The sequence below is a fragment of the Eschrichtius robustus genome, chromosome 9, assembly GCF_028021215.1.
Source record: "Eschrichtius robustus isolate mEscRob2 chromosome 9, mEscRob2.pri, whole genome shotgun sequence".
In the NCBI taxonomy this organism is placed as follows: Eukaryota; Metazoa; Chordata; class Mammalia; order Artiodactyla; family Eschrichtiidae; genus Eschrichtius; species Eschrichtius robustus.
This window is the reverse complement of record NC_090832.1, coordinates 119,590,824-119,614,179: the sequence shown is the minus strand read 5'-3', so window position 1 is coordinate 119,614,179 and position 23,356 is coordinate 119,590,824. Positions and strand designations below refer to the sequence as shown.

The 23,356-nt window shown below is 35.4% G+C and overlaps 1 protein-coding gene across 5 annotated transcripts in view; it reads right to left on the bottom strand.

The window, feature by feature from the left end:
- Window positions 1–2,489: 2,489 nt before the first annotated feature.
- Window positions 2,490–23,356, bottom strand: part of SENP6 (SUMO specific peptidase 6) — a 106,556-nt gene continuing 85,689 nt past the window's right edge. For 2 of the 5 annotated variants that reach the window (XM_068551642.1, XM_068551643.1), the window contains 8 exons: window positions 20,435–20,557; window positions 19,347–19,439; window positions 15,565–15,995; window positions 10,122–10,225; window positions 8,428–8,516; window positions 6,647–6,715; window positions 6,394–6,544; window positions 2,777–3,299 (listed from right to left, as the gene is read on the bottom strand). In XM_068551642.1, the coding sequence (XP_068407743.1) occupies window positions 3,102–3,299; window positions 6,394–6,544; window positions 6,647–6,715; window positions 8,428–8,516; window positions 10,122–10,225; window positions 15,565–15,995; window positions 19,347–19,439; window positions 20,435–20,557 (1,258 nt within the window). In that variant the 3' untranslated portion in view covers window positions 2,777–3,101. Of the gene's footprint in view, window positions 3,300–6,393; window positions 6,545–6,646; window positions 6,716–8,427; window positions 8,517–10,121; window positions 10,226–15,564; window positions 15,996–19,346; window positions 19,440–20,434; window positions 20,558–23,356 lie in introns of all 5 variants that reach the window. The other 3 variants (XM_068551644.1, XM_068551641.1, XM_068551645.1) reach the window with 3 other exon arrangements.

The following is a 23,356-nucleotide window of genomic DNA, read 5'->3' as shown; positions in this document are numbered from 1 at the left end:
CCCCGAATAGCCAAAGCAGTCTTGAGGCAAAAAAATGGAGCTGGAGGAATCAGACTCCCTGACTTCAGACTATACTACAAAGCTACAGTAATCAAGACAATATGGTACTGGCACAAAAACAGAAACATAGATCAATGGAACAAGATAGAAAGCCCAGAGATTAACCCACGCACCTATGGTCAACTAATGTATGACAAAGGAGGCAAAGATATACAATGGAGAAAAGACAGTCTCTTCAATAAGTGGTGCTGGGAAAACTGGACAGCTACATGGAAAAGAATGAAATTAGAATACTCCCTAACACCATACACAAAAATAAACTCAAAATGGATTAGAGACCTAAATCTAAGACTGGACACTATAAAACTCTTAGAGGAAAACATAGGAAGAACACTCTTTGACATAAATCACAGCAAGATCTTTTTTGATCCACCTCCTAGAGTAATGGAAATAAAAACAAAAATAAACAAGTGGGACCTAATGAAACTTCAAAGCTTTTGCACAGCAAAGGAAACCATAAACAAGACGAAAAGACAACCCTCAGAATGGGAGAAAATATTTGCAAATGAATCAACGGACAAAGGATTAATCTCCAAAATATATAAACAGCTCATTCAGCTCAATATCAAAGAAACAAACACCCCAATCCAAAAATGGGCAGAAGACCTAAATAGACATTTCTCCAAAGAAGACATACAGACGGCCACGAAGCACATGAAAAGATGCTCAACAACACTAATTATTAGAGAAATGCAAATCAAAACTACAATGAGGTATCAACTCATACCAGTTAGAATGGGCATCATCAGAAAATCTACAAACAACAAATGCTGGAGAGGGTGTGGAGAAAAGGGAACCCTCTTGCACTGTTGGTGGGAATGTAAATTGATACAGCCACTATGGAGAACAATATGGAGGTTCCTTAAAAAACTAAAAATCGAATTACCATATGACCCAGCAATCCCACTACTGGGCATATACCCAGAGAAAACCGTAATTCAAAAAGACACATGCACCCGAATGTTCATTGCAGCACTGTTTACAATAGCCAGGTCATGGAAGCAACCTAAATGCCCATCAACAGACGAATGGATAAAGAAGTTGTGGTACATATATACAATGGAATATTACTCAGCCATAAAAAGGAACGAAATTGAGTCATTTGTTGAGACGTGGATGGATCTAGAGACTGTCATACAGAGTGAAGTAAGTCAGAAAGAGAAAAACAAATATCGTATATTAATGCATGTATGTGGAACCTAGAAAAATGGTACAGATGAGCCAGTTTGCAGGGCAGAAGTTGAGACACAGATGTAGAGAATGGACATATGGACACCAAGGGGGGAAAACTGTGGTGAGGTGGGGATGGTGGTGTGCTGAATTGGGCGATTGGGATTGACATGTATACACTGATGTGTATAAAATGGATGCCTAATAAGAACCTGCAGTATAAAAAAACAAACAAAACAACTAATAAAAAAAAAAAAAAAATTTCCATTTTTGGGTCCATATTCAGTAAATAATAAAATTAAACTCTTTTCATATCTGAGTTAAGAGCTCTAGGGTATTCCTTAAAAAGAAATAATGTAATCATAAATAAAAATGTTAAGATAGTTCAAAGTAACAAATCCATAACCAATACCACTAATGGTGATGTTCCTTAAGCTTACATTTTAATGTTTCCCTTAATGAGCGTGTCTAAATATAAATATATACATATTTTTTGGTTGTTGTTAACAGTACCCACAATCCGCCCCAAACACATCCATGGACTTTATTAAATCCAAGTAAGCAGCCTAAAATGTTGGTTGCAATGCCAGAAATGGCCAGATTAAAAATAAAGTAATTGCTGATGAAAAACGGTCTTCCTTTTATTCTCAACTATGTTTTTCATATGTGCTTTTTAAATTATTTAACAAAAAAATGACCTTTAAAATATATAATTTCACGTCTCAAAGTTAATTCGAAAGAACTGTATAACATTTCATTTGAAAATAACAGTTTCAGCAGATATATGCAAGATTCCTACATGAGTTGTAAATCTGTCATCAAAACCATCACATTTTAGTATTTTTGAAGGGGAATTCAATATAGGAGATTTTTTTCTGCATTATGCAACTGATTAAAGACAGCACTTTTACATGTAAAAATAATTTACACTAAAAAACTCAGGTGCAAAAAGTCTGATACTCCGTTTATCAAAATAACAAGAACAAAATGAGCAATGGTAAAATAGCAAAAGTCATTACAAAAAATAGTAAATTCCTATTTAAACTCCTGTGTTCACAGGTTAAAAATGTTTATCAATTAACTATATCACAGATCGTAGGTACTTTAAGCTATAATATAGAAAGGTAACATGGGATATTTGAAATTCAAGTTGTACTTACCAAAATAGTTTTAACCTGAGTCTTTGACATCTTCAGAAATGTACTTGACAATAATGTATGATAAAGTATAGTTATTATTTAGTAGTATAATTCAAAGTTATTTTTCTTTGACTTGCTCTAAATACTGCTTCTTCTTAAATGTTTGAGTAAAATTATAAATATTTATTACACTTTTGGGGCCAAGTTCTCTAAACACAAGGGAGTGTCTGAATTAAAAGCTGTTACTTCTTCCTGCTATACAAACATATGAGGATGTCTTTCATGTTCAAAATGGCTTTGATTTAATCTTATTTTCACATTTCAAGTTATTTTAAAACAAACGCAAAGGTCAAAAGATTATCATAGATACACACCCACTGAAGAATTTAATACAATCTTACTAAAGAATATCAACTTAATCATCTCCTCCTATAAATATTTATTTATTTTATTTTTAGAAGTTACAGTTTTAAGTACTATTAACAGAAAATACCTAACAAAAGATTCCTAACAAGTGAAAAAAATAATTATAAATGCTGGAAAAATTGGCCTCATTACATATTTACAGACTTTTACTGAATACATCCTCCGGTGGAAATTAATTATATGACATTTATACAAGCATTAACATTTCCAAATCACTCTGCGTAATGAGCACTTCAGTTCTTTACTGTTTATATCCTTGAAAGTCACTCGGTTTCTGAAGGCAATACTGCCAAGCATGAAAAATGGTCAATCTGAGATGTTACTGACATATTGTTCGGCTCCTTCACCTACGGATGTTTTGTCCTTACTCCTCTTTTTGTCCTTGCTCTGGTCCTCCCGCAACTTCAGAATTACGTTTCGAATTTCCTCTCTTTTTCTTTTCATTCTTGGGGGAGGAAACCAGTTTTCCAAATTCATAGGTAATTCAAAATTCAGAATTGGATTCTGAAAATAAAAACATTAAATGCACCTTAGAAAACTATAATAAAAATTATCTTGGTTTCAATCACAAAAGCATTCCACAGGAGAAATGAAAAGAATCAGTAACATGTCATCAGTACTTACTCATCATCTATTCTATGCAGGCACTGTGCGGGGCACTGGAGATGTAAGACACACAGTTTCTGCCTACAGATCTTGGAGTCTAGATCAGGGGTCAGCAAATTACAGCTAGTGGGCCACATTCTGCCTATTGCCTGTTTTTGTAAATAAAGCCTTATTGGAACACACCCACAGTAACTCATCTACATGCTGCCTGTGGATGCTTTCTTTCATGCCGCAATAGCAGAACCGAGTGTAGAGACCTTACGGCCACAGAGCCTAAAATATTTACTACCTGACTACCTGGTGCCTTATGAGAGTGACTGCTAACCCCAGTCGAGACAGACAGATAACTCAACAATTAAAACAATGAATATGACAAGTATTAAGGCAGGAGAAACAGAGAGTCCTATGGGAATACATACCTAAGGGCTTAGCACAATTTCAAGAAGTGATGTTTACGCTAAGACCTGAAGAATGAGTAGGAGTCAGCCAAATAAGGAATGATGGAAGCAACAGGGAAGAGTATTCCAGGTAAGGAAGTATGTACCAACGCCTGGAGGCAATAGACAATATGACACAACACGAGAGGCTGAATGACATCCAGGGGGCTGGAGTGAGAATGGTAGAAATGAGGCTAGAAGCTTGGACAGGAGTTGGATGATGCAGGCCACGTGAAGGATTCTGGTCTTTAACTCAAGAGCAACAGGAAGCCATTATAAGATTTAAAGCAGAACAGCAACACAATTAGATTTGGGTTTTGGGAAAAATACAAGGCAAGAGGCCACGTCAGAGGTTGGTACAGCAGTTTGGAATAGTGATGTTAATGAAATGGACTTAGAAAGTGGTAGCAGGGGTAAATAACTGAACATAAGTGACACTAAGTGACAGAATTCACAAGGGCTTATGGCACCATGGGTGGTGGCTGAAGAAGAGGAAGAAGTCAAGACAAGTGTAAAGAATATCCAAGAGAGCCCACAGATAAACCCACACACATATGGTCACCTTATTTTTGATAAAGGAGGCAAAAATACACAATGGAGAAAAGACAGCCTCTTCAATAAGTGGTGCTGGGAAAACTGGACAGCTACATGTAAAAGAATGAAATTAGAACACTCCCTAACACCATACACAAAAATAAACTCAAAATGGATTAAAGACCTAAATGTAATAAGGCCAGGCACTATAAAACTCTTAGAGGAAAACATAGGCAGAACACTCTATGACATAAATCACAGCAAGATCCTTTTTGACCCACCTCCTAGAGAAATGGAAATAAAAACAAAAATAAACAAATGGGCTTAAAAGCTTTTGCACAGCAAAGGAAACCATAAACAAGACGAAAAGACAACCCTCAGAAGGGGAGAAAATATTTGCAAATGAAGCAACTGACAAAGGATTAATCTCCAAAATTTACAAGCAGCTCATGCAGCTCAATATCAAAAAAACAAACCCAATCCAAAAATGGGCAGAAGACCTAAATAGACATTTCTCCAAAGAAGATACACAGATTGCCAACAAACACATGAAAGGACACGCTCAACATCACTAATCATTAGAGAAATGCAACTCAAAACCACAATGAGGTATCACCTCACACCGGTCAGAATGGCCATCATCAAAAAATCTACAAACAATAAATGCTGGAGAGGATGTGGAGAAAAGGGAACCCTCTGGCACTGTTGGTGGGAATGTAAATTGATACAGCCACTATGGAGAACAGTACGGAGGTTCCTTAAAAAACTAAAAATAGAACTACCATACGACCCAGCAATCCCATTGCTGGGCATATACCCTGAGAAAACCATAATTCAAAAAGAGTCATGTACCACAATGTTCACTGCAGCTCTATTTACAATAGCCAGGACATGGAAGCAATCTAAGTGTCCATCGACAGATGAATGGATAAAGAAGATGTGGCACATATATACAATGGAATATTTCTCAGCCATAAAAAGAAATGAAATTTAGTTATTTGTAGTGAGGTGGATGGACCTAGCGTCTGTCATACAGAGTGAAGTAAGTCAGAAAGAGAAAAACAAATACCGCATGCTAACACATATATACGGAATCTAAAAAAAAAAAAAAGGTTCTGAAGAACCTAGGGGCAGAACAGGAAGAAAGACGCAGATGCAGAGAGTGGACTTGAGGACACGGGGAGGGGGAAGGGTAAGCTGGGACGAAGTGAGAGAGTGGCACGGACATATATACACTACCAAATGTAAAACAGATAGCTGGTGGGAAGCAGCCGCATAGCACAGGGAGAAAAGCTCGCTGACCACGTAGAGGGTCTCGTGTGACCATGTAGAGGGGTGGGATAGGGAGGGTGGGAGGGAAATGCAAGAGGGAGGAGATATGGGGATATATATATATATGTATAGCTGATTCACCTTGTTATAAAGCAGAAACTAACACACCATTGTAAAGCAATTATACTCCAATAAAGATGTTTTAAAAAAAAAAAGAATATCCAAGAGAGGTGTGCATGGTATTGTACCTCTGAAGTCAAAGGAAGAGCGTGCTATGTGGAAGGAATAAAACAGTGTCCAATGGTGCTGTGAGGTCAGGAACAATTTCAATGTAAGGGTGAGGGTCAAGCCGGATTATAGAGCTTTGAGAAGCAAATAGGATTCGTGGAAATGAAGGCAATGAATATAAACACTTGTCCAGAAATACATCTGTGAAGGGGAGAAAAGAAGGTAAAAGATATAGCCCAAATCATGGGAGAGGTTTCTTAAGGCAGAAAGAGCCGGTGGAGAGCAACCGACGAGTGATGAGTGATGAGGCCAACAAGCCTTGGATTTGATGGAGTACGGTCTTCTTTATTTTATGCCTTAAAAATTCTCCAATTTAAGAGTTTTTGCTCCTTGGAATAATTTCTGAAACAACAGTTTTCAATCTCTTCAAAGTACTTGCTTATTGTGTTTTTTACACTAACATGAGATCAAACACACCATTTTATTATTTATTAAATCAGATCCAACAAACTGAAACCCACCTCAAAAAAGCTCTCTACATACTGCAATACGTATACACCACAATCACTGAAGTTGTTTTGCTGGGGTACTTTTGGATTAGAGCCTTTCATAACATCTTTGGAAAAACTTCGTTTGCTTCCTTTTCTTACTTCCCATTCCACCTCTAAATACCTGCAATGATGTGTATATAGTAAGAATATATACATACATATAAATATACATAGTTCCTCATTCCCACCAGAATACAAAGTACAGGTAGAGTTTTGAACTTACTCTCTTAGAATTTTTACAACATTGGACCGAGAAGGGCCTCTGAGTGAGTCCATCAGTAGGATACAAGGTCTGTAGGGTAGAAATGACCAAATATTAATACTTTGTAATATTTAAAAGGCATAAAAAGATGTACGTTAACAATAAAATTTCAAACCTTAAAAATTCGCTTTGTATGACTCAGTAAAACTTGCTGGGGGGGGGGGATAACACCCTAATAATACTTAACTATCCATGGTTATATTAAATACTGAATTATAGGGTAATAATTTAAACATATCTAAATTATGAATATAGTTCACCAAAGTTCCTAAAAATACTTCAAAATTTAGTAGAAAGTCAAAACAATTCTGAAAATTTGAACATCTCCATATTCCAAATTACCAAAAGTGAGACCATGCAAAAGTAGAAGAAAAATGATCCCATTTTTAACTAAAATCTATTTTAGATTAAAAAATCAGGTAATCTTCACATAAAAGAATTAGTTTAGAATCCAGTGTTTTGAGCGAGGTTCCACTTCAGAACACTCAGTATTAATAATACTCAACTTTTAAAATTTTGTTGTTAAACCCAAGCAAGTGAGGAAGTCTAATGTAGTGCAAAAAGTCCTGAAATGATTAAAGACCTAGGTTCTTCCTGGCTAACATTTTATGGGATTTGGAAAAAATCTTTCAACTGCTCTAGGTCTCTATGTTTTCCTTTATAAATGAAGTTTGCTTTTCAAACGCTATTAATGGAGTTTCAGACAAGATTTCCTACAAAAAGTCAGAAGAGATGAAGTCTAGAAATAGGTACTACTTCATCACCTAGGAAGTCTGCAGACCCTGGCAAGATCTCAGAACATGTACTTCTGAGAACCAAAACAGACTCTCAGTTCGGGGTTCCCATTTGTTTTTTTGGTTTTTTTTTTTTTTTTTTTTTTTTTGCTGCACCACCACAGCTTGTGGGATCTTAGTTCCCCAACCAGGGATTGAACCCACACCCTCAGCAGTGAGAGCGTAGAATCCTAACCACTGGACTGCCAAGGAATTCCCTGGGTTTCCCACCTGGAACATGTCCCTTAGGACTGCCTTAAGTCACTCCACAGCCTTCACACAGTAGCTATGGAACCAGTGTAAACTCCAATTCCCATGTTACTGATGTGAATTTGAATGACATTCTTTGTCCTTTCCTGCTCCAAATCACTATATATCCAAAAGGCATAGCGGTTTTCTATGCACACGCACAGACATGGAAAATGGGCAAATGGAGAACTGAAATGATTTCCATTCTCCCCAACTCAATCCCTGGACATTGGGCAGGACCTAATTTTCCTCACTGACTCTGAAAGCTTCTGTGATTTTTGCTTAAATACCTGCTTTAATTAAAACAGTATGGTTAATGTTTTATTCTAAGAGGGTACGTGAATAAAAATTATCATGTAGGGTCTTCCCTGGTGGCGCGGTGGTTTAAGAATCCGCCTGCCAATGCAGGGGACATGGGTTCAAGCCCTGGTCTGGGAAGATCCCACATGCCACGGAGCAACTAAGCCCGTGCGCCACAACTACTGAGCCCACACGTCTAGAGACCATGCTCCGCAACAAGAGAAGCCACTGCAAGGAGAAGCCTGTGAACCGCAACGAAACGTAGCCCCCACTCGCCGCAACTAAAGAAAGTACGCACACAGCAACGAAGACCCAATGCAGCCAAAAATAAGTAAATAAAATAAATTAAAAAAAAAAAAAAGAGTAACAGTTAAAAAAAAAACTATCATGTAGTTTGCAAAATGTATGGTTAATGCTTACTGTTTACAGACAGTAGGCTTTAAATGCCACTGTCCTATTTCAGAATTGCACTTGTCATCGGCAAGGAATCCATCATCACTGCTGTCATCCTATAAAAGAGAGCCTACTGTTAGTATTGAAAATATACAATCTTAAATGACTAATAACGTAACAAAATAGCACTACTGAGGATAAAAATCCTTGTAGCAAATATGTAAAAAATATTTTTTCTATTTAGATGATCAGACATTAGAAAATGTGGTATGTCACTCCATTCTAATGATGTAACACTACAACACAGGCATCTTAATGAAAGAAACCATCAATCAGAGGTCTAAGAAAACTTGTTACATCTATTTACTCAATCTAAATTTTTAAAGACTAAGTATATCATGACTGATTCTTCTCTAGTCAAACATTATGGCTCTGATTTTAGGTATTTTTACAAAAATTTAATTTGTTGGCTAAAACAACTGTTTTCACAATAGGACATGAATGACTTATATTTATCATCCTTTCACACAAAAACTTTTTTCATATCAGAAACATTTAAAGGGTTTTTGGAAACACTGTTTTACTTGACAAAACCCTTTACCCACTTCACTTGAGAGAAGACAGCTTTATGATAGTGTGTCTTATTCTACCGATTATCTTGAATGTAAAACAAACAAAGCTCTTTTTGTCCTGTGGGAAAGCTTCTGGCAACCTTTTGAATGAAACAGTCAACAGTAGGAATAATATTAGTAGTAATACACGGTTAGATTAACTAGTTCACGTAACTGCTATGACCAAAAAGGAGCATATGAAGTGCCCATTATAAACCTTGAATGTAATCCAGATATGTGTCTGTATATATTAGAAAGAAAAACTGTATTTCACAGCCACACACTGTAGACCAAGGGACATCACAAAAATGTTTTTTGTTCACAAGAGGATTGAACAAAAGGGAAAAATGGTGCAGTACAAAGTTATCTTTACTACTAGATAAACTCAAAGTTTGTCTTAACAACTAAGGAAGAGTCAGAGTTAAGGAAATGGAATAAGCTTTTCTCTCAGTAGAAAATGCCTGTTTAACTGAAGTTATAAAATATTTTCAAAAATATACTTTATTCTTGGTGTTAATAAAGCTTATTAGGGCAAACGAGACTCTAAGGAAATATGAGAATCGACCTATGTTAATTTTAACTAAATATGATCTGCTCCTGCCATGATGCGTATACAGCAGATTAGATGAAAGAAAAAATCATTAGACAGGTGGCAAAAATAGTGTAATTCTGCTACGTTCGTGCACCACATACCACATAATCGAAAACGTGAACACTTGCCTCCTGAGTGTTAAGTAAGACCGAAGGTTAAGCACGGCGCACAAACGCTTTAAAAGAGCAACAGAAAGGGGTGCGGTAGGGGTGGTGGGCGGTCGCTGGGTCACGGCGGGAGGATCCATTTTACATGGAAACTTTCCACGGTGGGTGATATTAGTTTAGTCCTCAATGGCAAACTAAACAAACAAACAAAAACCCCAAAACAAAAAATGAAACAACGTTCATACAACTATCCCGGCAACTTCTGAACTAAAAACCAAATCTGTGCTGTGAGATGAGATCCAAATCCAGAAGGCACGAGTTAACCGTTTGAAGGAATCGCCTATAAAAATCTAAAGAAAAACTTTTAATTATATAAAATACTAGAACTTTTTGCCAAGCGTTAAGTTTCACCTGGTTATCCTGATCTTCTGAGAAGTCGATGAGTTCATCTTCAAGCATTTTACTACCTTCAGCTGATTCATCACTGTAGTTTAGTCTGATTTTGCTTAAGCCATCTGTATCAATAAGAAACATTACATAATTTTTAAAAAGAACACGCACATAACTTATAGTACATGGTGTTAAAATTAATGCTAGTAATTAATTACAAAGTAATTACGAATACAAAATCTGTCTTGGCATGTAAATATCACAAGTATAAAATAAGTTACTTTTAAATAAAAAACTTGGATTATGTCATCTACAGAATTGTTTCTACTACTCAGACCCTAAAATTTATTCAACTTTGAACACTAGGTATCAATTATATTATTAAATATTTATGTGTATTTAAATACATGTGTGTGTGTGTATATATATACATATATATATATATATATATATATATATATATATATATATATATATATATATATATATATATAAAGATTTTGTGCTAGGTATGCTAGGTATCTTTAATAACAGAAGCTACCACAGTTTGAAAACAACTCAATTGTTCAATAACAGGAATGGTTAGCAAATGTAGAACATAAAATGAAATACTGTGTACACCAGAGAAATTAAAATTGTGAAAATATGGAAAATTATACAAGTTAAAAAAACATGATTAAAACAAAGTAAAACAGGCTTGCTTTTGCACAAATAATTTTAAAAAATACAAAAATGGAAACAATCATGCTAGGATAGTAGTTATGGATGAGTTCCTCAACTCTGTATATTTTTCCTTCATGTTTGGTTATATTCATAGACTTTTCAACAAAATAAAATGACACAAGCCAACGTAGGTGCTGGTAGTATGAAAATAAATGACTCGCAGAAATATCTGAAATGAATTCTTTTAAAGGTCTGTTTCAAGAACCTAAATCCTTAAAAATCAATGATTTCCTTAAAGAAACAGAAGATTTACCAGAAAATAATGAAAACTGAGCAGGAACTCTGATGCCAAATATACAAATATTGTTTATTATAGAGCATACCATTTCCAAGTTTTTAAAAGCATGACTTCAAGGTATTTTAAACAGGATTTAACTTATTTTGGTACAAGTTATTAAAAGGGCAAAAGAATACTAATATAAGCAAGATAGGATGGGAAAACAGCAAGATAAAAGTGCTCCTGAAAAAATACATTTAACATACATAAAAGTCTAAATGTTGTGATTGAAAACATACTATTTGAAATAATAAACCACGCAAAGAATAACCTTTTCAATTTATCTCTTTCAAAAATCTGTATTTTTATGCTTTCTTGAAGCAGAAACACCTATATTTAAATAAAATTTGTCCAAATCCTCAGGCAATTAAGAGCTAGTCACTACAATCAAGTTATTTTTGCAGCGAAGTATTCCTGTCTATACCTATCTATTACACAGAAATTGTGTCATATAAACATGAACCTTATACAAATGAAATACGTGTGCACTGCAAAAAAGGAGAAAAGTAATTTAAATAGTGTAGTTAATTTCTTCCACTCTTTCATTCAGTAAACAAATGCCCTCGTATAAATTGAGAGGCAATAACTCAATCAGCTGTTCCCCCAATCAGTCCCAGTTCCTGAGCTTTTCTCACATAGTGAGATCACCTCTTGAAGATGCCAAACCACGCGTGATTCTAGAGTTTAAAAATACACATTTTTCATGTACCATACAGAGCAAGACAACTATTTCAAATGGTGCCCAACTGAAAAAACACCAAATCAAAGTAGTGATAACAGACATTATTCTCCTACAGTTGACCTTAAAAACCTAATCCCCGTGGCAAGATACAACTCCACTTATTTACTGCAGCATGTCAACCGACATCAGTCAACACTTGTGACTGTACGTGTCCAATGGTTAAAATTATGTTAAATGCTTTATTTAAGTCCTGTCAACGATACTCCCAGACCAAATAGAAATAGATCACTAAGATATTAATCATAATCACAAAAATTTTTACAAGCTCTCCTTATCCTCATTTCTGATACGTCATCATTTTATCTAGGATAGACGGCTTAGCCATCCTCTCCAAGGCAGTGAAGGTTCCTCTGGAGAGCACTCTCATTCAATGTACTTTTGGGTGAGCGATGCCTTGGGAACATCTGATGAAAGATATGAGAGCTCGTTCCTGAAAAATACAGACCCATTCTAGAGAACCATTTTTCAAACTGTGGGACACTATGGTCATTGGACTAAGATAAGCATTAAAAAAGAATAGAAAAATACCAGTGTATCACACACAATAAAGGTAAATTAATTTCCTTTAAGGAAGATACAGTCGATACAGTTACACACATACTAAAAACAAAACAAAACAAATGCACAAACTATAATTTTTAAAAGAAGAATAAACAGATATTGTAAAAGGGCAAACTACATAAAACAGATATTCTTTACTTTGGTCTCCATTAGGATTTATGGGTATATTTACTCAAATTTAACTGGTTACTTCTCAACTAGAACATTAACTTGTAGAGAGAGCCACCAGGAATTTCTGGGGTTTGTGGATATGAAGGAAGTCCTAAGGCTTTGTCCCATTGCTCTAAGACATGCACTTTAATTTGTTTTTTTAACTTGAATTCACATTAAACTGCATGAAATTATTGATCAAAAAGGAACTTAAAAAATGTTCTGTGGAGATGTAATTCACATACCATACAATTCACCCATTTAAAGTGTACATGTAAGTGGTTTTTGGTATATTTACAAATACTATGTGCAACCATCCCTGGAGTCAACTTTAAAACATTTTCAAAATGTTTTAAATCTCAAAAAAAACCACAAAAAACAAACAAACAAAAAACCTCTGTACACTTCAGCTATCACTCCCTTCTCCCCATATTCCTGTCCCATACCCCCAACCAGCCCTAAGCAGCCATTAACCCACTCTACAGATTTTCCTGGGAGATTTCATACAAATGGAATCACATAATATGAGGTCTTCTATGACTACTTTAACTTAGCATGCTTTCAAGTTTCATCCATGTCGCAGCATGTATCACTCCTTCATTTCTTTTTATGGCCTAATAATATTCCATTGAATGGATGTATCATGTTTTGATTATCCATTTGTCAGCTGATGAACATCTGGATTGTGGCTACCATTTGGCTATTATGAATAATGCTGCTATAAATGTTCATGCCCAAGTTTTTGTGCGGACATATGTATTTATTTCTCTTGGGTAATTATCTAGGTGTGGAACTGCTGGATCACATGATAACTCTATGTTTAATGTTTTGAGGAACTGTCAAACTGTCTCCCAAAGCAAGCTGTACCATTTTACATTCCCACTAACGATATATGAAGGTCTCAGTTTCTGCACATCCTCACCAACACCCGTTAGTATCTGACTTTCTGATTCTAGCCATGCTGTCGCGGCTATGAAGAGGCATCTCTTTGTGGTTTTGACTTACGTTTCCTTCTTGACTAATGATGTCCAGCATCTTCTCGTGTACTAATTGGCAGGACTTTGTTGTTTTCTTATTTTATTTTTATTTTTATTTTTAATGGGGTATAATTGATTTATAATGTTGTGTTAGTTTCAGGTTTACAGCAAAGTGAATCTGTTATATAAATACATATATCCACTCTTTATTAGATTCTTTTCCCATATAGGCCATCACAGAGTATTGTGTAGAGTTCCCTGTGCTGTACAGTAGGTCCTTATTAGTTATCTGATTTATATATAGTAGTGTGTATGTGCCAATCCCAATTTATCCCACCTCCAGGACTTTGTTATAAAGGCAATGAGAAACAGTGCACACTGCCTTGAAGGCTTAATCTTCAGAGTGCCCATCTACACAATGCTTTCTGTTTAGCAAAATGGTAATTAATCTCTAACACGGCTATTCACTGCCTCTTTTTTTTTTTTTTCTATTCAAGTATTAAAATACTAAAAGTGAAAAAAATTACAGTCAGAACTTGGTGATTACCTACTTCGCCTCATCTTCATTCCATTTCCTGCCTGCTGAAACAGACTGGAAAGTCAGCTAGAAAAGGAAGCACAGTTGACCCTTGAACAACACAGGTTTGAACTGCACTGGCCCACCCACACATGGATTTTTTTTCAATAAATACGTAGTACAGTACTACACAATCTGAGGTTGGCTGAATCCAGGGATGCGAAATCTGTGGATGTGAAACTGTGGTATGACACCAATGGCTGACTATAAAGATAGAGGTGGATTTTTGATTGTCAGAGGGTCAGCAACCCTAAACCCCATGTTGTTCAAGGGTCAACTGTATTTATCTGCTTGGCTTTTGATATACTTTCTTGCTTTATCTGCTAAATTTCCCCCTTCTGCCTCTTATCTTATACCCCCTAAAGGGCACAAAGACCAACATTCATATGGCTAATGTCAGCTTTATGCAGCTGAGTATGTCAAACAAAAAATATTTTTGTAAGAGCGCAGCAACACCTTTCTGACTTCCTAAAATAATACAGGCTGGTAGAAGTACAGAGTATGCTGAGCATTCACAACTTTTGACAGAGTATGTTGAGCATTCACAACTTTTTCTTGAACTTTTGAGTTCAACTTTTGAAAGTTGAACTCAACTTTCTTACTGAGTTCACATAATTTCTTCTATGCCTTATACTGAGTTTTTTCCTCCCAAGAAAATGTATTAGATCTACTCATAGTTTAGTAAGTTTGCTATCCTATATACATAGCATATTATGGGTTTATGAAGTAGACTTTGGGGTTGAAGTGGAAATTATGCAGTTGACTTGATATATAATTTAAGTATTTGAAGAGAAACCTTAGATTTCTATAACAAGTGCTAGAAATACGGACCTGATTCAAGGAATAAAACAATTTATTAGAAGTGAAGGGAAATAAAAAAGCAGAGGTTGGACCAGTGCCCTTTCTCCCACTGAAAATCATGAAGGAGCGTGAGGAACAGAAACTAACCTTTAATTTGAATGTCAACAACTATTTGGAGGAGAAAGCTTTAATTTCTGCCTCTTGCCCCTTGATCTCAATTGCCCATCTGTAAATTGAGAAGATCGAACTAATCTGCCTTACAGATCTAAAACTGTGCAACTACTGTTTATGCTGAATGATTTCCTACTAAATAAAAATAAGTCCAAGTTCCTATAAACGGAAAATGTAGACCTTGTACTATAATTTTAAAACTTCATTCTCTGTAAGGGTGAGGGGAGGAGACTCACTATAACGGGGGCAGAAGGGAATTTTTTTGAGTAATGGAAAGGTTCTAAATCTTGATTGTTGTAGTGACTACATGACTATACATTTATCAAAGCTCACTGAGCTATACTTATGAGTGAACATTACTGTAAGTAAATTATACCTCAATAAACCTGACTTAAAAAAAAAGTGTGCCCTGAAACCTTAATCCTATTTCTAAAAATTCCAACTTATTCTAATTCTTTGATTTTTTAAAACATTTAGAAACATACCTGTATGGTGCATAGAACTTAAATATTCATTCTGTAGGCCATTCTCACTTTTAGTCCTATCAACAACTTTCTGGCATGCAGATTCTCCTTTATTCGATTCTTCATTTTCACTTGCAGTATGATTTATTTTTTTCAGACTACATTTCACACTGCTAATGTTTCTCCGATAACGAGGGTCACTTGCTTCCTGTTCATTATTTGAATCAATTACAGCTACACAATGCTTTCTGTTTAGCATCTTCTTAATTACAGGCTTGGCAGCAGAGTTTTGTGAACAACTGTCCATTTCACTGGCTGAAGGAGAAGAAATACAACTGTCCTCTACAGTTGAACATTTTTGCGTGACTGTATTTTCATGGTAATGAGGATTAGGTTCATACTTTGGTTTTTCCAAACCAGGGAAACAAACAACAGCCAAAAACCAGTGTGCACTGTAAAAAACAAATGAAACTACTGAATATATTATTAGAAAAATTTATTATATTTGGCAATAAATATTAAAATCTTTTTTCTAAAGGTTTTATAAACAAATTTATTAAGAATGCCCAATTTTTTCAATTCTTAAATTAATCCACTTGTTTATAGGATCATTGATTCATTAACAGAATACAATGTCTATTCAAAAATCACATAATTTTTGTCAGAATTACATAGCCTGCATTCACTTTTGCAAACAATACTTTGAACATTTTCTTGCTTTTGGAATGAAAAATTCATTGTTTTCCAGGCAATTTAACAAAATGTAAATTACATCACTGCAATTCATCACTCCCATTTACCTTTCCTTTGCCCTATTTATGCCAAGGAAAAATACTATCTAGCCTCAAAGATTAAAATGTCTTCAGAAGTCTAATTAGACTTTACAATTTTGAACATTTTCTAAATATTGCAAGCAATAGCTTATAAAAAATTTTATGTCTGTGTTTTTCTTATTAATGAGGTAGGAACTTCTTAATATTGAAAACATTAAATAATTCTTGTCTCATGCTATACTAAAATAAAATACACTAAATTGAAATAATACATCTAATCTAATCATCATCACAGAATTCCAAGTATTAGTAGAATTCCAGCTATCAAGTGGGTACTCATGACAGAGCTGAATTCAGGTAACACAGTTCCTAGTAGTAGGATATAAGCCATGAGTAAGATGCTGTACAGCTAAAAGTGGTTAATGTTCATTAATCTAATTAATTTTATTAAGGGTTTGCAGTTTGCTAGGCACAGTGTTATGTGCTGAGATACAATGAACAGGCTATAGATGTCAGATAATTTATTAGCTGAGCTCAATATACATCATAGAGTAGGGTGTTCAGTAGATATTTGCTGAATGAAAAATGAATGTTGACATAGATAAAAGTTATTCCATATTCTGTTTCTGTAAAATATTAAATTCCTCCAAGGTACTACTAAGAAACAGCACTGTCTGTCTCTTCATCAGACAGTATGAGTAGAAAAGGTCACAGATGCTGGATTCATTCTCAGCACTGAAAAGGCCAGATGGAGGAATGCCTCTCTCCTCTTCTTAATTATTAACCTTCAGGTTCCCAAGGACTTAGGTCAGGCGAGGCTAGGAGAAGAACACCACACCATCTTCCTCACTTCATCAATTCTAAGACACAGTTGACTGTAAGTCACATCTCAACTTCATAAAGGTTATAATGTGAAAATATGTGTTTTGAAAATTGATTAAATATGGTATAATACAGTGACTCTCAACCTATAGCTGAAACCTACATCTATCACAGTTTTAAACATTTTTCAGCTATGACAATATGGATAAGCCATAGTTTTTCTGTTGCCTCACCTAAAAACTTGGAAAAAAATCTGCCTTCACCTAGCTGAAAAGAGAAAGCTGAATCAGATACATCTGAGGTCACTTTCAACCTCTAAGAGCCAGGGTTTTGCTTTTATGATCCCTTTTAAGATCAGCTACCTCGACCTTAAGCCATCAGTGGGAGAAGAGGCTAAAACAGGCAATTTCGCTTATCTTAAGATGAATTAGATCCAAACATCTAATTTCTACTCCTTGTCAATTACTACAATTTTTAACAAATAGCTTATAAACTTTTAGCTTAAAGAAATTACCGTCACAAAGAAAATTAAAAATAAAATAGATGACAAATACATAACAGCCTAACTAATCTAATTAGCTTTATCTCTTAAAAAAAACCCCTCATGATCTGGAAGCTATTCTTTCACCTACAAACAGCACAGTTCTCTTGGTGAACACTTTACTAATTCTGTACCTTTGTTCATCCTCTACCTTTCACCAAGATGACTTAAAGCACTGAACGTAGCGTCCATCCAACATCAGATGCTGTGACTAAGAGGGATATGCCTCTATTGCTAAGTTGTGTGTACCTAAAATTATACTTTTATTTTAAATTTTTAAAATTAATTTCTGACAAATGGCTTCCTATGTATATCCTCCCTTTGGCCTAGTGGGAAGCTCACCTGCTACTTTATATGACAAATTAATGTCAAGAAACTTTACTTTGAGGAAAATGGAGAAATTAAAGATTAGTTTTAAACTTAGCTTTAAATTTTTTTATGATACTATGTTTGACTCCAATATATATCGTTGAAGAAGGTGGGCTTTATAGCTATAAGCAATGTTTTAACCTAGCCTACCCATCTTTGACCGGGCTAATTAGAGAGCACAGGTTTTATGATTAAAGCATGATTATAAATAAATAGGATTTGATTATACTATAGAGTGAATTTGTTTTTTATAGTGGGGAAAAAAGAGCACATTCAGAAGATAGCTTGGCACAAACAGGCTTATTAGAAATAAACGATCTTACAGAATACCAACCTCAGATAAGGTTACTCTGCAACCATGATAAAATGAGACAAAGTAAGGCCATTTCATAATTTGTCTCAGCAGAGACAAATATAAGATCACAATGCAACCCCTCAAAATACCAAATATTCTTTTTTTGCTAAATGAGCGAATGCAACTTCTTTATCCAAACAAACCACTGCTTCCTTAGACCTTGCACCAAACCAAAGCCCAAATTCTTTTACTGCCTCTTTCAAACACACTTTTACTGAGAGGATCCACAGTCGCCCATGTTGTGTGTTCTCCCTTGAGGCAAATACTAAACCCAAGTTGCCCAGTTACAGGGGTATTCCTGCAGGTCTTTGGCTGGAGGACACAGGAAAATTAAAAAATGAAATACAAAAACTCTCAAGTTGAAATTGTATAATAAGACTATCCTATACATCTAGGCCTCTCTAGTCACTGGGGGAGAACAGACTATCCTACACATCTAGGCCTCTCTAGTCACTGGGGGAGAAAAACACAAAACGTTTACCACCCCCATTTACTTAGAAAATAGCTTTAAGTAGTGAACATGGTTTTCAGTGAGCAAATGACACACATCCAGCCACCTTTTCTTCTTTTTGATTAAAAGCCAAAGTGTACCTTAAACTAAAGATTCAAATTCTTCTATGTGACCTAATCACCGTTCTGTACAAAGCAGTCTTTTCTATATAGGATGTTTGCTAGACCACAAGCACCATTTTTAAAAGATGACATTATTCTACATGAATGAATAAAAATGAAATTAGAAAGATCTCTTATCTAGTGTCTGTAAAATTCAGTATCTTACATGATTCACTGGAAAAGTATATTAATTTCCATAAAATAAAGAATATAAGTGTCAATATATACAACAAATTTCAGAAAGAAGTTAAAAAATGGATGAATTATTCACCTCAAAAACACATCTGCTAAAAACCGCCATTACATTAACATAAAGGAAATTCTTACTCACGCTTCATTAAGCGGTACAAAAATAAAATCCTTTTCAAAAATATCTACATGCCGGGTCCATGTTTTCACTCTTCCATGTCGCTTCTGCTGTATTCTGTAAGACAAGAGAGAAACTATCAAGCTTTTGAAGTGTTTCTAATGTTTCCGCCTCTATGCAGCAATTTATACATTACAAAGATTGAGATGTTAATAGATCAGTTGTATGATTTAACAAGTTGTGAGAAGAAAGCAGAACATCTGAGATGGAGCTGGGAAGATGGGAAACTGCCCGTCCCTGAATCTGGAAGAAAGAGATTATTTAATTCCTACTACTACTTACTAGGGTGGATCAGAGCTACTATTTTTATTGTTGCAGAACTGGTTTTAGCAACAATATCGAGAAGCATATCAGACCATGACCTGTAAGAACTGAGGAGAAGAGAGCAGGAAAAGTGAGCACTATGTCACAGCTGGTGAACAGGACAGACTACCAGCACGGGTCAAAACCAACCACTGCCATCAACTCTAAGATGCAAAGTGAGGGATCACTGAAATAGTAGAAAATATTATTAATATTATGCACAGCAGCCATCAATTCAAGACATTTAACAGCACTTATGACAAAAAATGTACCAACTCTTTGTATCTTGCGACCAATTGCCAGCAAGTATTAGAGCTGGATGCAATCACTATATGGAGAGACATTATAAATAACTCAGGCCTCCTATGTAGAATGTTGTTTCCTTAACTTGTCTGAGAAGAATTAGCCAAAGAACTTATTAAAATTACAGATTCACAGGTTCCTCTGTTAGATATTATGGATGGAACATCTAGGGTAAAACAGAGCCATCGGTATTTAATAAGTATTCAAGTAATTTTTCTTTTTTAAACTATCAGATATATTTGGGAAATATTGATCTAGATATTAGACCTAAAAACTTTATGAGTTCCAGGCATTCTTGGAGTTTTAGAATATTATAAATTATATTAATTTTGCTAATTGAGAATGGAAGTAAAAAATGTTGCTTTAATACAAATAAGCGATTTTTTCTAAGTTAAACTTAAGTGACTTACTACATCTGTTAAATATTTTCAAAAAGCTTGACTTACGATAGATTAGTTGTTTCAGGAAGATTTCTCCTCTCTCTCTGATTAAGGCGTTTATAGAAAAAAGAACTGAATACATGAATTCGGTCAGCTTCTTCTTTCTTCAGTTTTTCAAGCACCAAATATCTATTTTATAAAAAGTAATTCCAAGTAGAATGAATTTAACAGTCTATACTAAAAACAGTCACAGAGTGATCAAATATCTATTTAGCCACCATCAGTCTCTACTCCTTTAAACTGAAAGAAGTCATAAACAAAATTTATTTCATATTCTAGACAATGATTACTCTCAGATTATTTGTAGGTAATAAAAAGTGGTGTTTGAGAGTAAAACCAGGATTTGAAAGATCTAATCTTCTAAAACAAGGGCACATTTATGAACATTCATAGAAACATTATTTATCATACCCGAAAACCCATTATTTATCATACCCAGAAATGACAGAAATGCTCATCAACCGATGAATGGAAAATGTGATATATCCATACAATGGAATATTATTTGGCAATAAAAAGAAATGAAGGACTTCCCTGGTGGCGCAGTGGTTAAGAATCTGCCTGCCAATGCAGGGGACATGGGTTCGAGCCCTGGTCCGGGAAGATCCCACATGCTGCGGAGCAACTAAGCCCATGCGCCACAACTACTGAGCCTTTGCTCTAGAGCCTGCGAGCTACAACTACTGAGCCCACATGCCGCCACTACTGAAGCCCGTGCACCTAGAGCTCGTGCTCTGCAACAAGAGAAGCCACTGCAACGAGAAGCCCGTGCACCGCAACGAGGAGTAGCCCCCGCTCGCCGCAACTAGAGAAAGCCCACGTGCAGCAACGAAGACCCAATGCAGCAAAAAATATAAAAATAAATAAATATTTTTAAAAATGGAGTTCTGATACATGCTGTAACATAGAAGAATCGTGAAAACGTTACGCTAAGTGAAAGAAGCTAGTCACAGAAGTCCACATATTGTATGATTCCATGTATATGAAATGTTCAGAATCTGCAAATCCACAGAGATAGCAAGGAGACTGGTGGTTGCTTAGAGCTGGGGTGGGGTGGGGAAATGGGGAGCCACTCCTAATGGGTATTGAGGTTCTGTGGGGGGATGAAAATGTTCTAATATCGATTATGGTGATGGTTGCACAACTGTCTGAACACACTAAAAACCACTGAATTATACACTCTAAATGCGTGAATTGTATGGTATGTGCTCTGTATGTCACTGAAGCTGCTATTTTTATGTTTTATGTTTATTTTGTTTTAAACAGTTAATAAACCATGATGACTAGCCATAAACTGCCTTTTATAAAAACAGAAAAGAAACAGAAAGAATCTGTACAGTGGTGAGGTTGTAACAATGACTCTTTAAAGTGATCTTACGTCAGTTCTAATTTTTCCTTGCCTTCGTTGTTTTCTTCTATAGGTATATATCAAGACAAATAGAAATGGTTCTTTATATTACAAAGAGAAATTATGATATATTAAATTTAATTATTTATGCTCCAAACTCCCTCAAAGGAACTATGCAAATTCAAGCTTATGACCATATTCATCTTATTAAAATGAGGACAGTATGAAAGACTTGTGAAACCTTACACAGAAACAGCAAGTACCCAGAAGGCACATCTTTGAGACCTGTCACTTCTGTCATAATATGTGATAATTCTAAAGCTCAAGTTCTGATGAAAAGGACATAACTTACAGATTGCTTGCTTTAGGGCAACGCAGTGTGCCCCGACAAAAGATATAAGACAGTGAATCACCTCATGACACAGTTTAAATCAATCGCTGAATTCTACATCTATATTCGAAACAGAGCATGTAGTGAACTGGACCTGAATTTAGGGACTACACCATAATGAGTGAACCATGCTGCTTTCACCATTACAAACTACAATGGCTACTTTGTAAACTGAATTGCATAAAAAAAGGGATAGTTCAACTTAAAAAAGAAAGTTATTGGTGATTTAAGAAAATGGACTCTACTTCATATATAAACAAATCCATGCTTTATTTTTGTAAATGGAAGAAATAAATTTATTTGCAGATGAAAGGATTTTCATACAGAACACTTATAAAAAGATCTACAGACATACTAGAAATAAAAGAGTTTTAGCAAGATGTCTGGCTATACGGGCAAAATATATTTCTTGTTGAAATACTCAAAAATGTTAAGTATCAGTTGTCTCCAAATTGCATAAATTTCGCGGAGGGTTCCTCAAGCTGGCGCCGCTGACATTTTAAGCCAGATAATGCTCTGCTGTGGGGAGTGTCCTGTGCAGCGTAGGGTGCTCGGCGTTACCTCTGGCCTCTACCCACAGATGCTATCAGCACGCATGCCTTCCTTTTGTGAGGACCAAAATGCCCGAAGTGCCCCCAGTTCAGAATCACTGATTCAGTGCAATTACAATCAAAATCTCAAAAGGACTTTAAAAATGGAATCTGATGGGCTGATTCCAAAGTTTATCTGAAAGAATCAAAAGGTCAAGCATATCCAAAACATTTGTGAAGAAGAATATGGTGGAGGGCTTGCCTTTCTATTACAGATAACAAGAATAAAGTAACACTAAATCGTGGCAGTGTGGTACTGATGCAGGGATAGGTGCACGGCCAAACGGAACAAACTATAGAGCCCCCAAAACAGACCTGTGCAACTATGTTATCTTAGTGTAACAAATCCTAGAGGAATTAAGGACTTAAAAGTGAAAAAACAAAACTTCAAAAAGCCTTTTAATTTAAAGTAACTAGTTTTGTCTTTCTCCATAAGCATTTCTGTGACTATACGTAGTTCTGGGTTTTTTTATGTACATGTATTAGAATTATTAATTTTAATTAGAACAACTAAGTCTCTTATTTTAGAATTAAAGGGAAAGTCCAAGTTTATTACAAAGAACCTTTTGGGAATTTCTTTCATTTTGGTATTTCTTTCC